This window comes from Mesoplodon densirostris, chromosome 4, assembly GCF_025265405.1.
Source record: "Mesoplodon densirostris isolate mMesDen1 chromosome 4, mMesDen1 primary haplotype, whole genome shotgun sequence".
NCBI classification, from domain to species: domain Eukaryota; kingdom Metazoa; phylum Chordata; class Mammalia; order Artiodactyla; family Ziphiidae; genus Mesoplodon; species Mesoplodon densirostris.
The window spans coordinates 136871288-136890634 of NC_082664.1; the positions used below are offsets into that span (position 1 = coordinate 136871288).

At 35.9% G+C, this 19347-nt stretch overlaps 1 protein-coding gene across 3 annotated transcripts in view; it reads right to left on the reverse strand.

Moving 5' to 3' along the window:
- Nucleotides 1-19347, reverse strand: part of TEX9 (testis expressed 9) — a 224105-nt gene that overhangs the window by 77818 nt on the left and 126940 nt on the right. Inside the window, exons 1-2 of one of the 3 annotated variants that reach the window (XM_060097304.1) lie at nucleotides 8556-8589; nucleotides 8363-8454 (exon numbers count right to left, since the gene is read on the reverse strand). The exons of the other annotated variants lie outside the window; for them this stretch is intronic. Of the exons in view, the coding sequence (XP_059953287.1) occupies nucleotides 8363-8454; nucleotides 8556-8576 (113 nt within the window). The 5' untranslated portion in view covers nucleotides 8577-8589. Of the gene's footprint in view, nucleotides 1-8362; nucleotides 8455-8555; nucleotides 8590-19347 lie in introns of those variants that run through there. 3 annotated transcript variants of the gene reach the window in all.

A 19347-nucleotide genomic window follows, 5' to 3' on the forward strand; every position in this document is an offset into this window, starting at 1 on the left:
AACTATTAGAGCTAATCAATGAATTTGGTAAAGTAGCAGGATACAGAATTAATGCACAGAAATCTCTGGCTTTGCTATACACTAATAATGAAAAATCCGAAAGGGAAATTAAGAAAACACTCCCATTTACCACTGCATCAAAAAGAATAAAATATCTAGGAATAAACCTACCTAAGGAGACAAAAGACCTGTATGCAGAAAATTATAAGACACTGATGAAAGAAATTAAAGATGATACAAATAGATGGAGAGATATACCATGTTCTTGCATTGGAAGAATCAACATTGTGAAAATGACTCTACCACCCAAAGCAATCTACAGATTCAATGCAATCCCTATCAAACTACCACTGGCATTTTTCACAGAACTAGAACAAAAAATTTCACAATTTGTATGGAAACACAAAAGACCCAGAATAGCCAAAGCAATATTGAGAACGAAAAATGGAGCTGGAGGAATCAGGCTCCCTGATATCAGACTATACTACAAAGCTACAGTAATCAAGACAGTATGGTACTGGCACAAAAACAGAAAGATAGATCAATGGAACAGGATAGAAAGCCCAGAGATAAACCCACGCACATATGGTCAACTTATCTTTGATAAAGGAGGCAGGAATGTACAGTGAAAAAGGACAGCCTCTTCAATAAGTGGTGCTGGGAAAACTGGACAGGGACATGTAAAAGTATGAGATTAGAACATTCCCTAACACCATACACAAAAATAAGCTCAAAATGGATTAAAGACCTAAATGTAAGGCCAGAAACTATCAAACTCTTAGAGGAAAACATAGGCAGAACACTCTATGACATAAATCACAGCAAGATCCTTTTTGACCTACGTCCTAGAGAAATGGAAATAAAAACAAGCAAATGGGATCTAATGAAACTTCAAAGCTTTTTCACAGCAAAGGAAACCATAAACAAGACCAAAAGACAACCCTCAGAATGGGAGAAAATATTTGTAAATGAAGCAACTGACAAAGGATTAATCTCCAAAATGTATAAGCAGCTCATGCAGCTTAATAACAAAAAAACAAACAACCCACTCCAAAAATGGGCAGAAGACCTAAATAGACATTTCTCCAAAGAAGATATACAGATTGCCAACAAAAGCAAGAAAGAATGCTCAACATCATTAATCATTAGAGAAATGCAAATCAAAACTACAATGAGATATCATCTCACACCGGTCAGAATGGTCATCACCAAAAAATCTACAAACAATAAATGCTGGAGAGGGTGTTGAGAAAAGGGAACACTCTTGCACTGCTGGTGGGAATGTGAATTGGTACAGCCACTATGGAGAACAGTATGGAGGTTCCTCAAAAAACTAAAACTAGAACTACCATACGACCCAGTATATGCCACTACTGGGCATATACCCTGAGAAAACCATAATTCAAAAAGAGTCATGTACCAAAATATTCATGGCAGCTCTATTTACAATAGCCCGGAGATGGAAACAACCTAAGTGTCCACCAACAGATGAATGGATAAAGAAGATGTGGCACATATATACAATGGAATATTACTCAGCCATACAAAGAAACGAAATGGAGTTATTTGTAGTGAGGTGGATGGACCTAGAGTCTGTCATACAGAGTGAAGTAAGTCAGAAAGAGAAAGACAAATATCGTATGCTAACACATATATATGGAATCTAAGGAAAAAATAATGTCATAAAGAACCTAGGGGTGGGCTTCCCTGGTGGCGCAGTGGTTGAGAGTCCGCCTGCCGATGCAGGGGACACGGGTTCGTGCCCCGATCCCGGAAGATCCCACATGCCGCGGAGCGGCTGGGCCCGCGAGCCATGGCCGCGGAGCCTGTGTGTCCGGAGCCTGTGCTCCGCAACGGGAGAGGCCACAGCAGTGAGAGGCCCGCGTACAGCAAAAAAAAAAAAAAGAACCTAGGGGTAAGACGGGAATAAAGACACACACCTACTAGAGAATGGACTTATATGGGCAATTAATCTATGACAAAGGAAGCAAAAATATAAATGAGGAAAAGACAGTCTTTCAACAGGTGGTGCTGGGAAGACTGGACTGCTACATGTAAAAGAATGAAATTAGAACATTTTTTCACACCATATTCAAAAATAAACTCAAAATGGATTAAAGACTTAAATGTAAGACCATAAACCATAAAACTCCAGAAGAAAACAGAGGCAGAACACTCTGACATAAACCACAGCAGTATTTTTTGGATCTGTCTCCTAAGGCAGAGGAAACTAACTAACTAAATAAATAAATAATAGGACCTAATTAAATTTAAAAGGAAAGGAAAGGAAAAGAAAGCATTGACAGGGCTTCCCTGGTGGCGCAGTGGTTGAGTCTACCTGCCGATGCAGGGGACACAGGTTCATGCCCCAGTCTGGGAAGATCCCACATGCTGCCGAGTAGCTAGGCCCGTGAGCCGTGGCCACCGAGCCTGCGCATCTGGAGCCTGTGCTCCACAACGGGAGAGGCTGCAACAGTGAGAGGCCCGCGTACCGCAAAACAAAAAAAGAAAGCATTGACAAAATGAAAAGACAATCTACTGAATGGGAGAAAATATTTGTAAATGATATGACCAACAAGGGTTTAATGCCCAAACTATATAAATAGCTCATACTACTCAATATCAAAAAAAACCAAATAACCTGGTTAAAAAATGGGCAGAAGACCTGAATAGACATTTTCCCAAAGAAGAATACAGATGGCCAACTGGCACATGAAATGCTCAACACTGTTAATCATCAGAGAAATGCAAAGCAAAACTACAATAATATATCACCTCACACCTGTCAGAATGGCTATCACCAAAAAGACCACAAATAACAAATGTTGGCAAGGATGTGGAGAAAAGGGAACCCTTGTGCACTGTTGGTGGGAACATAAATTGGTGCAGCCACTGTGGAAAACAGTATGGCAGTTTCTCAGAAACTTAAAGATATAACTACCATATGACCCAGTAATTCCACTCCTGGATATATATCCAAAGAAAATGAAAACACTACTCTGAAGAGATATATGCACCCCAATGTTCATAGCAGCATTATTTACAATAGCCAAGATATGGAAGCAAACTACATGTTCATCAACAGATGAATGGATAAAGAAGATGTGATATGTGTGTGTGTGTATATATATATATATATATATATATATATATATATATATATATATATATATGCATACATACCATGGAATACTATTCAGTTATAAAAAAAGAATGAAATTTTGCCATCTGCAACAACATAAATGGACCTGGAGGGTATTATGCTTAGTGAAATAAGTCAGAGAAAGACAAATACTGTGTATTATCACTTATGTGTGGAATCTAAAAATGAAGCAAATAATGAATATAACAAAACAGAAACAGACCCATATACGTACAGAACAAGTGGTTACCAGTGGAGAGAGGGAAGGGGGGAGGAGTACAATAGGATTAAAGGATTAAGAGATACAAACTACTATATATAAAATAAATAAGATACAAGGATATATTGTACAGCACAGGAAATATAGCCATTATTTTATAATAACTTTAAATGGAGTATAATCTATAAAAGTTTTGAATCACTATGCTGTATACCTGAAAATAGTATAATATTGTAAATCAAGTATACGGCAACAAAACAAAGAAAAACGACAAATATTTGAAACTTGAAGAATATAGCAAGAAATATAAAACAAAAGAAAATACTTTTTTAAAAAAGAGATAATGCTGAGAATGTTCCAGAAATGAATAAATATAGGGACCTCAAGCAGAATTAAGAAAACAAATCCACACCTGTACACATCATAGTGAAACTGCAGAACTTCAAAGACAAGGAGAATGTTCTTTAAATTACAAAGCAAATATTTAAAAAGAAGAGAGAAAAATAGTCTACCAGCATGACTATCTTAAATGCTAGCAGTAGATGCCTTATCAATATCTCTAGATTCCAATAGACAATGAAATGGTATCTTTAATGGACCATCGGGAGGTGGGGGGCAGGGACTAGCCATTTCAAGTTCTATATTCAGCTAAACTATCTTTGAAGAATAAGTGCAAAGTAACAAAATTTTCGGGTAAGACTGGAGAATTTAAGACTCCGATTTTCATACAGAGAAGTAATGAATGGCCTATGCTTCAGAAAAGAGGAAATTGAACCTAGAAAAAAAGTGCAAAGAAATGAGAAAACATGATGATAAATCTAAATTAGTACAGAATATGAAAATAACAGGTAAGGGTATTCAAAGCAAAGGGGAAATAAGTATTATATAACTCGACAAATGAGGGAAACCAAGTTAAAGCATTCTAAGGTCTTTCCAAACCAGTAAAGGAAAAATAAAGACATAATGAAAACTCATTCAACCAATAAAAGACAGAAAAAAACCCCAAAGGCATAAATAGAAAACAAAAATAAGATGGCCCAAACAACTTCAAATTAATAAACAAAATAATATAAATAAATTCACTCATTAGAAAGCAGAAATTACCAGAGAATATAAAAGAAATGCTCTTAATAAAGCTAAATGACATAAAAAGTTTGAGAATAAAGAAATGAAAGAAGATATAACAGACACTACATAATAATGAAAGGAATTATTCATCAAGAGGATTTAAATAAATCAAACAATATTGGACACAATTATAAGGAGAAATTTTTAATCATAATTATAGCTGATTTCAGTACATCTCTAACAGAAACTAATACAGGTACTAGAAAAAAAAATGGTGATGATACTGATGTTATGGACAGCAATATTAATTAGCTTGATCTAAGATATGAGTCAACAAATAGTGAATACACTTTCTATCAAAGAACACACAGAATATTTACAAAAATTCAACACATACCTGGTCACAACTAAGTTTCAAAACATTTTTGAAAATCAATATTATATACATTCTCTGACCATAGTACAATTAAAAATAAATTATAAAATAACAAAAATAAAACAAACAAACAAACAAACAGATGCTTGAGAACTACAAAAACACACTCCTAAAATAATCACTATGAAAAATCATAAAATATTTAAAACTAAATAACCACAAAAGAAATATATATATCAAAACAGATACTGAAATACCGATAAGCTGTCGTTGGAGAGAAATATACAGAAATTAAATGTATGTATTAAAAAATAAGAAAAACTAAACTAAAAAAAGAAACTAAAAAAAGAAGAAATAAATCCACCATTAGAAGAGAGAGAAATAATAGAGATAAGACTAATCAAAAAAAATTTAAATCACATAGATTAGCAATAAAACCAAAAGCTAATTCTGTGAAAAGACCAATAAAACATATACACCTTCCAGCAAGACTGACAGAAAAGTCCCCAAAAGAAGGTGTGTATAAGGTTACAGATACAGTCACGATTTAAAACATAAGAGCATAATTAGAATAAATGTATGTTAATACATTTTAAAACATACATGAAGTGGACACTTTTCCAGAAAACTAGCAAGTAACCAAAATTTATTCTGGAAGCAAAAATTATTAAAGAAACTGCATTCACAGGCAAAAAAAACCCAAAACCCACACTAGACTCAGTTTCACAATTTTAATCAAAGGGCAGATGATCTCTGATTACAAGAAGCTTCCAAGAACAGACTAAAACAAAAAAGGAAAACTATTCAGCTTGTTTTTATGTGGCTAGGATAATAATCACATCAAAATCAGAAAGGCAAAGAACTAGAAAAAAGTGCAAGACCAATTTCATTTCTGTTTATAGATGGAAAACAACCTCCATAAAATTAAAGCAATCTAATCCAGGGGACTTTAAAAGAAAACAAGAAATCTGCCTTTGTAGTTCAGTATGTTAAAACATTAAATGAGGGGGTGAAAAAAATTTCATCGCCTAAATAAATTTTGGGGGGAAAAGCTTTGTTAAAATTTAACATTCATTCAAAATACAAATTAAGGGTATAATACTGCATATCAGCTATCCTTGATTAAAAAATAAAGAATTAAGGGAAACAGCGTCCTTAAGTCTGATAAAAAAATACCAAAACGCTACAGCAAACCTCAAATGTAGTAATAAATTATTAAAAGTGGGTTCCTATAAATCATAACTAAGATAAAAATGCTTACCATTACTTTTTCTATTTCGTATTGCACTGGAAGTTCTAACCAGATCAAGAAAAAGGATGTAGAAGAAATTGTAAAGGGACAAAACTATCACAATTTGCATATGATATAACTGTCTTTATAAAAAACTCAACGGACTCTGCAGAATAAGAGAGTTCAGCAGAGCTGACAATCTATATAAATATAGGTCTAGGATCAACATACAAAAATCAGTAATGTTTCTATACATATAACCAATTAGAAAATGTAGTAGAAAAAGAGCCATTCATTATAGCAAGAAAAAACTATAAGGTACCTTGAAAAAATTGTACATGCAAGACTCTTATGTAGTAATATGATAAAATATTATTAATGGATACCCAAAACACCCACATGTAAATAGAGATATATCACATTCGTGGAAGGGCAAATTCAACAGCATAAAGATGTCAGTTCTCTGCAAATTAATCTATAAATCCAATGTAATTGGCATTTATAGGCAAGAAGTTTGGGGGAAGGCTTGCCCTTCCAGTTATCAAGATCAATTAAACCAGATGTCATGTAATCTTATTGTTTAGCTCTCTGGTTTTATGATATACGCACAAGGCTTGGAATATCTATTGACTTGAGTGATCAGCATATTCCTTGGTTTACTGTCTCATATAGTGATTATTTCCTCCAACTATTTGACAGGAGCTGATCGTAAAAGATTCTGCATTGGGATCCCTGGAAAGTGCTGTGTTCAGTTATTAAAACAACATCCCCATATGCTTACCACCAAGACAGCATGTGGCAAAATACTCTGTTATGAAATCATAGTCTTGCCTATAAGGATGGCCAGACATTTCACCCTTATGCATAGTGCTGAGTGATCACAAATTTCAAGCAGTGCCTGGGAGCTACTCTGTTCAAACGCCTCAGATTTGCACACCTCAGAGTGCATATAACAGAACAAGTAACAAGTGGGAGCCTTTACCACAAAACTTTTGCTAAAATAGAATAGTTCCTATAGATGCCTGACTTTGATCAGGAGCATATCCTTAATGAAGGGCCAGATGCAAATAGATCTTTAAATAACCGAACGAATTAACCTAATCAGTGCACGTATTTAGTGCTGTCTGGTGCATGGTAAAGAAACCAAATGTTTTGGGTTGAAAACAGCTGATTCAGAGCTGTATATGAACAACAGATCCATTGATTAAGTACATTCATACTTGAATAATAGGCCCATTTCATCAAGCAGTGGAAGATCATTATGTTTCTACATGCAAGTTGACACGTGTCTAGTTTATCTAAAGAAAGTACACTTCAGTTTTAACTCTAAACATGCTTTAATTTTAAGTACAGATCATTTGGTAACTATGTTAAACCATTTGAGGAACTGCCAGAATGTTTCCCAAGTTTTAAATTAAATTACTTTAAATTAAAAAGGTGAATTTTTAAAATATAACTTTTTTGGTAAGGGTATATACGAGGGCAAATAAAAGACATGGTCTCTGACCTTATGGAACTAACAGTCCAGTGGAGGAAACAGACAAAATGTAAACTAACAAATGAATTTACTGTAACAAGTTATGCTAATTGCAATGAAAATTTAATCACACAATTAAAAAAGAGTAATGGGGAGCCTACTTATCACAGTCAAGAAAGGCCACTCTGGTAGGCAAAAAGGAGAGAGGTCAAGATCACAAAAGAGGTAGGAGCCTGGTGTGACAGAGCTTTTGTAGTGCAACTGGAAACCACTGCAAAGTTTTAGACAAGGGAGTGACAAGATCAAATTAAAAGATCACTCTGACATCTGCATGAAACCCGGGGGATGAAGAGTGGAGTGGTCCAAGAATGAAAGCACGTGTTGTCAGGATAGCTGTAATTACACTGACAGAAGATAAGGAAGGGAAATCCTCCCAACACCACCAAATGTGGATGACAACGGTAATTCCAAATGCCCTGAGAAACATGCTTTCAGTTTAGGAACCAAACCTAAAAGAAATTTACATACGTAAACTCTAGGAACTTAACATTAAGTGGAATTCCTTTAACTAGAAACTGAACTATTCGTGGCAATTCCTGCTATCCAAACTACTTCTAGCGGTATCATCTCGCTGACGAACAGGTTTAATCACTTGGGTTAAATTTTCACCCACTTTCAACAGCTACGAGGCCGCAGCTCAAGTTAAAAAGAAGGGCAAGCGAACGGGATGATAAACTGCTGGACAGTGAATGGTCCCAAAGATCCTGTCAGTCACCAGGAAAAGTATTTGTAAGCAACCTCATTTAAGTGAAAGAAAGAAGGAAAAGCTGAACCGCCAAATTTCTTACTTATATTCTTCCTCCTTGGCGAGGAGGTCCCGACGAGGTGTGGCAGGTTGCTGAACGCGTGGTGGAAGCGGAGTCCCTGAAACGCCCCGTCTCTGTAAAAGAGACACTTTCAGACCCAAAGTTAAATGAATTCCGGTGTCCGTAGGACCGCCCGAAACCTAGCTGCTACCCAGCAGTGTAGAGTTGAACGAACCTTAAAACTTCGCCCCGCCATCTTTCGCGGCCGCGACGCCGTTACCGAGGCAACGACGCATCTTCCCGCGAGAGTTACGGCAACACGGGCGGCCTCCAGCCCGGGGGGCGATTCTGTCCACGCCCCTACTGTTGGCAGAAAATAGCGCGAGGTTGCGGCGGGGCTGAGAACTGGGGAGTGGACCCTGCGGCCTTTCCGCTCCTCGCCGGTAAGCGCTAACGTCGGTCTTGCTGCAAGAACCGAAGAAGCCGAAGTAGTGCGTTGATTTATAAATTCTTAAGTTGGCGATGGAGGGGTTTCAACCAAGGAAGACAGTTCCATTTCTAATACTCAGTAGGAAGCAAGCTAGTAAAGCTTCTTCTCTGTTGTGGTTTTTCCAAACTAAGTGGCCAGTTTGACCTCCAACTGTTTTGTTTAAAATGAACTATTTAGTGGGATTCCAAGTTCTGACTTATCACATTTATTTATAGCATGGTTAAAAGCTCAGGCTCTCAAGGCAGTCGTCTAAATTCATGTCCTGGGTCTGCCACTTATTAGCTTGGGCAAATCATTATCTCCGCTACTTCATCCGTGAAGTGGGGGTAAGAATAGTGCCCATCTCACAGAGTTACTATGAGGGATAAGTGCATTTGTGCTTAGGATTGTGCCTGGAACACAGTAAGCAGTCAAAAATTCCAGTTTTTTTGGAATTAACTTGGGAATCTAGAAATAAACTTCACATTTAAGGTCAACTGATCTTCAACGAAGGTAGCAAGACCATTCAATGGGGGAAAGAATAGTCTTTTCAACAAGTGGTACTGGGTTAAGTGGATGTCCACATGTAAACGAATGAAGTTGGACCCTTATCTCACACCATGTACAGAAATCAGCTCAGAATGGATCAAAGGCCTAACCTCAAGATCTAAAACCATAAAGCTCTTTAAAGAAAACATAGGTATAAATATTCATGAATTAGGTGATGATTTCTTAGAAATGACACCAGAAACACAAGCAAAGAAAAATCTATAAACTAGACATCAAAATTAAAAACATTTCATTTTAAAGGATACCATAAATAAAGTGAAAAGACAAACCACAGAAAGGGACATAAATTTTGCAAATCTTTTACTTAATAAGAGACCTGTCAAGAATATATAAAAGAGCTATTTTTAAAAGGGCAGGTATCCTGCATAGGCATTCCTTCAAAGAAGATATAGCCAAAAAGGACATGAAAAGGTGTTCAAAATCATTAGTCTTCAGGGAAGTGCAATTCAAACCATAATGAGATACCACTTCACACCAGCTAAGATAACTATAATAAAAAAAGATGGACAATGACAAGTGTTGGAGAAAATGTGGAGAAATTCAAATCTTCAAACACTGTTGGTAAGAATACAGAATTGTGCAGCCACTGTGGAAAACAGTCTGGCAGTTTCTCAAAAGTTCACACATAAAGTTACCACATGATCCAGCAACCCACTCCTAGCTATATACCCAAGAGAAATGAAAACATATACCCTCACAAAAAGTTGTACACAAATATTTATTGCAGAAAAGACAAAAAGTGGAAATGACTCAAATGATAATAAACTGATTAATAGGTAAATAAAAAGTAGTATATTCGTACAATGGAATATTATTCAGCACCAGAAAGGAATGAAGTACTGATGCATACCACAATATGGATGAACCTTGAAAATATGCTATATGAAAGAAGCAATTCACAAAAAAAACACATATCATATGATTCCATTCTAATAGGACCACATATTATATGAAATGTCCAGAATAGGCAAATGTATAGAGACAGAAAGTAGTTCAGTGGTTGCCTAGCCCTGGCAGATGATGGGGGGTTGACTAAAGGGTTGCAAGATTTTTTTGGTGGGGGAGGGGTAATAAAGATGTTCTAAAATTCATTGTGCTGATGGTTGCACAACTCTGTGACTATACTAAAACCAATTAATAGTAATCTTTATATGGGTGAATGGTGGGTATGTGAAATACATTACTCAAGTTGTTAAAACATTAAAAATAAATTATTAAAATTAAAAAGATGGGAAAAGTTATGCCATACTAACACTAATCAAAAGAAAGCTGGAGTAGCTACATTAATTTCAAACAAAGTGATTTCAGAACCAGGAAAACTGTCAGGGATAAAGAGGAGCACTACATAATGATAAAGAGGTCAACTCTCCAAGGATATATAACGATCCTTAATGTGTATGAACCAAAAAGTTGAGTGTCAGAGCGCATGAGGCAAAAACTAATAGGAGTGCAAAGAGATATAGAAAAATGTACAAATACATTGGGAAACATCTACACCCCATTTTCAGTAGTTGATAGTTCAGGCAGGCAGAAAATCAGTAAGGATATAATTGCCCTAAACAGCATTATCAATCTGATCTAATTGACATTTAGAGAATACTCCATCCAACAACAGCAGAATACACATCCTTCTCAAGGTCACACAGAACATTTACCAAGAGAGACTACATCTGGGCCACGAAATGCACATTAATAAATTTAAAAGTATAGAAATCATATTCGTTCCCTAGAATTGCTGTTAAGAAAGTACCACAAACTGGGTGGCTTAAAACAAAAGAAATTTATTGTTTCACAGTCTAGAGACTGGAAGTCCAAAATCAGGGTGTTGGCAGGGCCATGCCCCCTTTGAAACCTGTAGGGGAGAATCCTTCCTTGCATCTTCCTAGCTTCTGGTGGTGGCTGTCACTCCTTGGCATTCCTTGGCTTGTAGCTGCATCATTCCGCTCTCTGCCTCTGTAATCACATAGCATTCTCCCTGTGTGTGTCTGTCTTCACATCGCATTTCTTCCAGTCATACTGGATTAGGACCCACCCTAATGACTCATGCTAACTTGATTACATCTGTAAAGACCCAATTTCCAAATAAGGTCATATTCACATGTTAAGGGGAGGGGTGTGTATGTTATGGGTTAGGATTTCAGCATGTCTTTTGGGGGACCACAATTCAACCTGTAACAGAAATTATATAAACTATCTTCTCTGAGGCCATGATGGAATTAAACTAGAAATAAGTAACAGAAAAATAGCTGTAAAATCCCAAAATATTTGGAGATAAAATACACACTTTAAAATAATACATGGGTCAAAGAAGTCTAAAGAGAAATTTTAAAGTATTTTGAACTCAATGAAAATGAAAATACAATTTATCAAAACCTGTAAGATACAATGAAAGCAGCACTTAGAATTTTAGCATTAAATGTATGTATTAGAAAAGAAGGTAAATCTAAAATCAACAGTCTAAGGTTCCACCTTGGGCAATGAGAGAAAGAAGAGCAAAAGAAAAGAAATAATAAAAATTAGAACAGAAATCAATGGAATTGAAAACAGGAAAACAACAGAGAAAATCACAGAAACCAAAATCTGGTTCTTTGAAAGGATCAATAAAATCAATACACCTCTAGCCACACTAACCAAGGAAAAAAGCAAAGGCACAAAATTACCTGTTCTGTTCTTTTATGTGATGGTCAGTCAGGTCAGTCAGGTGCAACCACAAGAGAACGTATAGAAGAGGCTCATGAAAACAAAGTTCATTATACTCATAGGTCCTAGAATTGGGAGGCACACCATGCCATGCAGAGATATATGGAAAAGCCTCAGAGTAGTTAGGAGGCAGAAAACATGAGTGAAGGGAAAACCTAGACTACCCTATAGAAAAAGCAAGGCAGAGTGAACAGTTTAGGATTGGCTAGTTTGAATCATTTCAGCAGCCTTTAAGCTTTAGGGTCTGTTCCTAGTTGCCTGGTATCTGGCCCTGGGATGATTAAAACAGAGGAATATTGCTTCCTGAGGTGTACAGGCCAGATAGAGGAGGTATGACTCTGCATTGGTCAGTTGGTATATTTAAGGTACACTCCTGGCTGAGCCCTTTGCTATCTCCAAGAATTGGCTATGCCAAGGAGTCTCTCCCCAGCCAGAAAGCTTTTTTAAGATGTAAAAACACAATAATATACAGAAAAAAATGTTTAAACAAACAATACAATACCATTATCAGAAACGGAATAGGGATCATCTTTAATTATCCCATGAACACTAAAAGAAAAATAAAGGAATACTATCAGCAACTGTATACCCAGAAATTTGATAAATTAGATGAAATGAACCAATTCCTTGAAAGACGCAAACTATCAAAATTCACTCAAGGAGAAATAGATAATCTGAGTATCAAGGACTGAATCAATAACTTTCCAGGAAAGAAAGCACCAGGCCCAGATGGCTTCACTGATGAATTCAACTAACATTCAAGGATGAAATGATACCAATTCTCCACAATTTCTTCTAAAAAACGGAAATAAAGAGCACACTTCCTAACTTATTCTATGAGTCCAGCATTACCCTAATACCAAAAGCAGTTAAGGACATTATAAGAAGAAAAAACTATGGACTGATATCTCTCATGAACATAGATGTAAAACTCTTTAACAAATATTAGCAGATTGAACCAACAATGTACAAAAAGAATTATACAACACAACCAAGTGGGATCTATTCTAGGTGAAAGAGGACAGTTCAACATTCTAAAATCACTCAGTATAATTTAGTACATAAAGAGGATAAAGAAGAAAAATCATACAAGCATACAAATTGATGCAGCAAAAGTTTTTGAGACAATCCAACAACATTCCTGGTAAAAAATTCTCAGCAAACTAGCAATAGAGGGGAACGTCCTCAACTTGATAAAGAGCATCTACAAAATACCTACATCCAGCATCATAGTTAATAGTGAGAAACTGAATGCTTTCCTCCAAAGATCAGGAACAAGACAAGGATATCCTCTCTCACCATTCTTATTTACTCTCACACCTAAAGTCCTAGCTAATAATAAGGCAAGAAAAGGAAATAAAAGGTATACAGATTGGAAATGAAGAAATAAAATACCTTCGTTTGCAGATGACATGAGTGTCTATGGAGAAATCCCAAGGAATCAACAAAAATCTTCTGGAACTTATAAGCAAGATTGATAAAACAAAATGTAGTATATACATACAATGAAACTTGGATACACATTATAAGATGGATGAACCTTGAAAACATGCTAAGTGAAATAAGCCAGACACAAAAGAACAAATATTGTATGATTCTACTTATATGAGGTATATAGAATAGATAAATTCAGAGACAGAAAATAGAATAGAGGTTACCAGGAAATGGGGAGAGGGGACTGACATGTTATTTTTTTAATGGGTACAGAGTTTCTGTTTGGGATGATCAAAAAGTTCTGGAAATGGACGATTGTGATCACTGAACACTGTTATGAATATATTTAATGCCACCAGATTGTAAACTTAAAAATAGTTACAATGATAAATTTTATGTTATGTATATTTTTCTACAGTAAAAAAATTCCAATAGAGGGGCAGCCTACAAAATACCTGATCAGTACTCCTGAAAACTATCAAGGTCAGGCAAAGCAAGGAAAGTTTGAGAGACTGTCACAACCAAGAGGAGCCTAAGGAAACATGACAAGTTAGTGTAAAGTGGTATCCTGGATCGAATCCAGGAGCAGAAAAAGACATTAGGTTTAAAAACCAAAGAAATATGAATAAACTATGGACTTAGTTAATGACAGTGTATCAATAATGGTTCATTAATTCTAACAAATGTACTATACTAATGCAAGATGTTAATAATAAGGGAAATTGGGTGCAGGATATATAGGAACTCTGTACTCTATTCTCAATTTATCTGCAAATCTAATTCTGTTCTAAAAAATAAACTCTATTTAAAAAAAAAATAAGCTGAGGGCTTCCCTGGTGGTGCAGTGGTTGAGAGTCTGCCTGCGATGCAGGGGACACGGGTTCGTGCCCCAGTCCGGGAGGATCCCACATGCCGCAGAGTGGCTGGACCCGTGAGCCATGGGACCATGCAGCCTGTGAGTCCGGAGCCTGTGCTCCGCAACGGGAGAGGACACAACAGTGAGAGGCCCGTGTACCGCAAAAAAAAAAAAAAAAAAAAAAAAAAAATCTGAAAGAGACTTCTCCAAAAGAATTGTAAGCTAAATCATCTGGGGCATCCTTGTACTGCAAAACAACCAGATTCTATTAAAACAAACAAACCATCAAATGGACAAATATATATGCATTGCTGAAAACTTGAAGGAAGAAGAGAAAATTTCTATGTATCCTGCTGACATCTCCCCCTCCAGCTCTTTGCTCCCTCAAATAAACAAAACTGATTCTGTGAATAGGCAATTTAAAATAAAGGGACTAATCTGAGAAAATGCCCATAAAAGAACTGTGCTCAGTCTGTGTTTAAGTCAACAGTAATATGAAGGAGCCGAACTTGAGACCCTTGCTCTAAGCTACTAAACTAAATGAAAAGGCTAAAGTAGTTCCAGACTGGTAGTGCCCCCAGGCTCCCAGCAGAATCAAACACAAATCCTCTTCAGAGAAAAACATCTCTAATTAAGCCCACCAGATTCCAGAATTAAGATCAAGAAAATGTGAGTTCACCATCAAAAACCACCAAGCATAAAGGAAACAAATCACCATTAGTGAAAAATGGGAAGAAATAATAAATATTTAGAACTCCCAAGAGAGATATTAAAATTGTATCAGCTGTGAAATGTAGAATATCTATTTAGAAAATATTTAAAGAAATAAGGGATAGAACCATAATGATGAGCAAGCAACAAGAGACTATCAGGAATGACCAAGCAAATGTGACAAATACTCAAATTAAGCTCTCAGACATCAAATACACATTTGTTGAAATGAAAACACTCAGTGGATAGGTTGAATGGCAGATTAGACATAGACGATTTGTAAAGCATAAAATATCTAAGAAAATTATCCAGAATGAACAGAGAATGATAAGGACATGGGAAATACAAAAGAAATGTAAAACAATTGCAGAAGTTAGACTGAGAAGGACTGACATATAAATAAGCAGATTCCAAGGACAGATTTGTAGAATTGAGAAGCAATATTACAAAAGTTAATTACTTAGAATCTTCTAGGACTTAGGAAAGACATGAATGCACAGATTCAAGAAGCACAGAGTGTCACAAAGAGGATAAATTTAAAAATCTATTCTTATGCCTGTCATAAAATCCAAAACACCAAAGAAAAAGAAAAGATCTTTAAAGCAGCCAAAGAGAAAAAAGACAGACAACCTAGAAAGAAGCAATTAGACTGAAAGCGGATGTTTTAATAGCAGTACTGGAAGCTAGAAGACACTAAAATAATGAGTGAAATCCTAGGATAATAAGCCCCATTATAAATGAGAATTTGGGTCAAATATGATTGGTGATTAATCACCAATTAATCATTAATGATTGGCTGCCCTTTGCCTAGCCCCAAACTGGTTGGGATAAACTTTTATCTTCTGGGATAGGAATGTGGATGGGGTACAGGATATGGAGGAAAGGGTAAGGCTGGGTGAGAAAAAAGTAAGCACACTCTCGCAGGAAACAGGGAGGCAGGGGCCCTTTATTGCCGTTATTCTTCTAGCTAAATCTCCTTTGATTAGACTGACTAAATGGGCCCCAGCTAAACAGGAGGTTACTATTAATGCTGCCACTGACCTGGAAGTTCCAGCCAGTGAGACAGGATCCAGAATTGGCACCACTGATGTTTATTTTGAAGCAAACAGCCACCACCAAGTGGTGCTAAACCACAACCAGGATGAGCAAAGATTTTAATTATAGAGCCAGACCACTAGAACTTCTAGCCAACCAGCTAGAAAGACTCAGATGATTCATTTCTTTAATTTTCACAATAAGCCCACCCTTCTTTTTACACAATTGAAATTTTTCGTCTTCATGAATCTTATTATGAGGGGGTCTTATTATACCCTCAAAGTGATCAAAGAAAATAATTTCAGTCTAGATCTGTGTACTCAGTCTCTAATATTATATTGCAAGAGAGAGGGAGAAATAAAGATATCTTCAGATAAATAAAACCTAAGAGAGTTACCACCCACATACTCATACTAAAGGAACTTCAAAATGATGTAATTCAGGAAGAAAGAAAATAATACCAGAAGAACATTTTGAGACGCCAGAAGAATGGTAATCAAATAAAATGGCAAATGTGCATGTAGGTCTAAATAAATAATTTCTCTAAAATTCCTATCAATAATAATGCCTACCATGTGGTGTTTTTTAAAGAAAAAAGTAAGACTAAAAATTGTATTCTCATCAAACTGGCAGTAGAAGCAAACCTCTTCACCCTGATAAAAAGCATCTCAAAAAAAACTATATCTAACCTCATACTTAATGATAAAAAAACAAATGCTGTTCCCTCATATGAGGAACAAAACAGGAATTTCTACTCTCACTACTCCTATTCATAATCATACTGGACATTATGAATGATGGTTCTATCCTGTGCAATAAGGTAAGTTAATCAATCAAACAATCTTGGAAAAGAGGAAGTAAAACTGTTTCTATTCACAGATGACATGATTGTCTATTTCAAAAATTCTGAAAAATCTACCCCCGAAAATCTAAGGAGCTACTTACTAAGTTTGGCAAAGTTGTAAGATACAAGGTCAATATACCAAAACTAATTGTAATTCTATATACTAGCAATGAACAATTGGAAATTAAATTTTGAAATGCAGCACTATTTACAATAGGACCAAAAGAACATGAAGTGCTTAGGTAAAAATCTACCAAAATATGTGCAAAATCTATATGCTGAAAACTGCAAAGCATTGATGAAAGATTTCAAAGAAGAGCAAAAAAAAAAATGGAAAGATATTCCATGTTCCTGGTTTAGGAGACTTAATATTGTGAAGATGTCGGTTCCCTCCATTCAACATCCCAGCAAGATTTTTGTGGAAATCAACAAACTGATTCTAAAATTTATGTGGAATGACAAAGGAACTAGGCTAGATAAAACAATTTTGAGAAAGAAGAGCAATGTTGGAGGACTCACAATACCTAATTTTAAAAGTACAGTAATGAAGACAGTGTAGTACTGACAAAAAATGTAGACACGTGGGTCAATGGAAGAGAACAGGGTCTAGAAGTAGACCCACACATTTTAATAAAGGTGCAAAGGCATTCAATGGAGCCAGAGAATAGGCTTTTAAACAAATATTGCTAGAACAATTATAAATCCATATGAGGAAAAGTTAACCTTGATCCACACTTCACACCATATAAAAACCAATTTGGCAGTGTTTTATAAAGTTAGATATATGGTTACCATACAACACAGCAATTTAGTTTGTAATTACCCAAGACAAATGAAAACATATATCAAAGACAAAAGGGCATATACTATATGATTCCACTAATACTAAATTCTGGAAAAGGCAAACCATAGTGACTGAAAGCAGATCGATGGTCACCTGGAACTGGAGGAGGGAGGAAGGCCTTGACTGGAAAGGGCCACGCGGAATTTTTAGTTGTTGGAAATGTTCTATACCTTGATTGTGGTGGTGGACACCTGACTGCATATAAGTGTCAAAGCTCATTAAGCTATACACTTAAAATGGGTGAACTTTACTGTGTGTAAGTTATTCCTCAATAAAGCTGGAGAAAAACAGATTGGTTAAGACATTCCTAAAAATTCCTATACTCAGTCTGACTTGTTTGAATCGCTTTTCAACTGACTCAAGGATATCCATCCTTCTCCATATAATACTTTCTTCTGTATTATCAAGTTTAGTTGTGCAACTTTTATTGAGTGCACTACTATTTTCTCCAGATTTTCTTCCATGCTTCTGACTCCATTTTGCAAGTTTTGGAGTGAATATTCAAGCAGTGATGATCACATTGTTTCTGCCACTTATCTGACTGTAACTATAAGATGCCTTCTGACTTCAGATATATTAAAATGTGAAGAAAAAAAAGGACATGTTAGAACTGAAATGTGGTAGAAGCAAATAATGTTTAAATCCTGGTGAAATTAACCTTTTATTATTATGTAATAATCTGTCTATCTCCAATAATGCTTTTTAGTTGGTCAATTGTATATGCTATAAAAATAACTAACTTGGCATTCTTTTCATTGGTCATGTTCCTGGTCTATCTTTTCCCCATCTTTTTACTTTTGGACATAAGTCCTGCTTTGCCAATTCAAGGACTCTAAAAAGCCAATGCTGGTGTTCAGCAGAGTTTACAATGCCCAATGGGAGAGAGGTGGATATCTCACAGAGCAGTAGCAGTACCTTTAAAGTAAGATTTGTTTGTAACTACAAGACAGACACCTCTAGGGACTCCTAGTAATAACTGAAGGACACTGCAAAAGTGCATAATATCCTCTTTAAGCAGGTGGAGCAAAAGCCAGCCACATCTGAGTATTAATGTAAGAATGATTCTTACATCTGACCCTAAGTGATCTAACTCAGGATACAAATGTGCAAAGTATATAAACACATTTAAAAGCGAGGAAAGTTTCCACTAAAATGTCAGCCTTTGTTATCACCTATGATTTTTTAAAATCTGTATGTTCTAATTTACTAAACAGAGCACATATTACTTTTGTAATATTTATAATGCTAAAAATAAAATGAAACAAATATGAAGTTACCCATCTAAAATACAATGGAAAGATTGAGCAATAAGCAGACTGGGAAAAGTTCTCTGGATTTGGCAAGAAAGAAGCCACTGGCCTCAGGAAGGATATTTATAGTAAAGTAGAAGAATTAGAAGCCATGTTATAAGTGAATGAGTGGAAGGCAATTACTATCAACAGCATGTTTGAGGAATGTGGTGCCAAAAGATGGTTGCATAATTCTTTGAATTCGTCCATATCCCCAAATCTGAAGCTTAGGCCTAACCAACTGAATTGCCTCCTGCCAATTTCTTTACGTATGG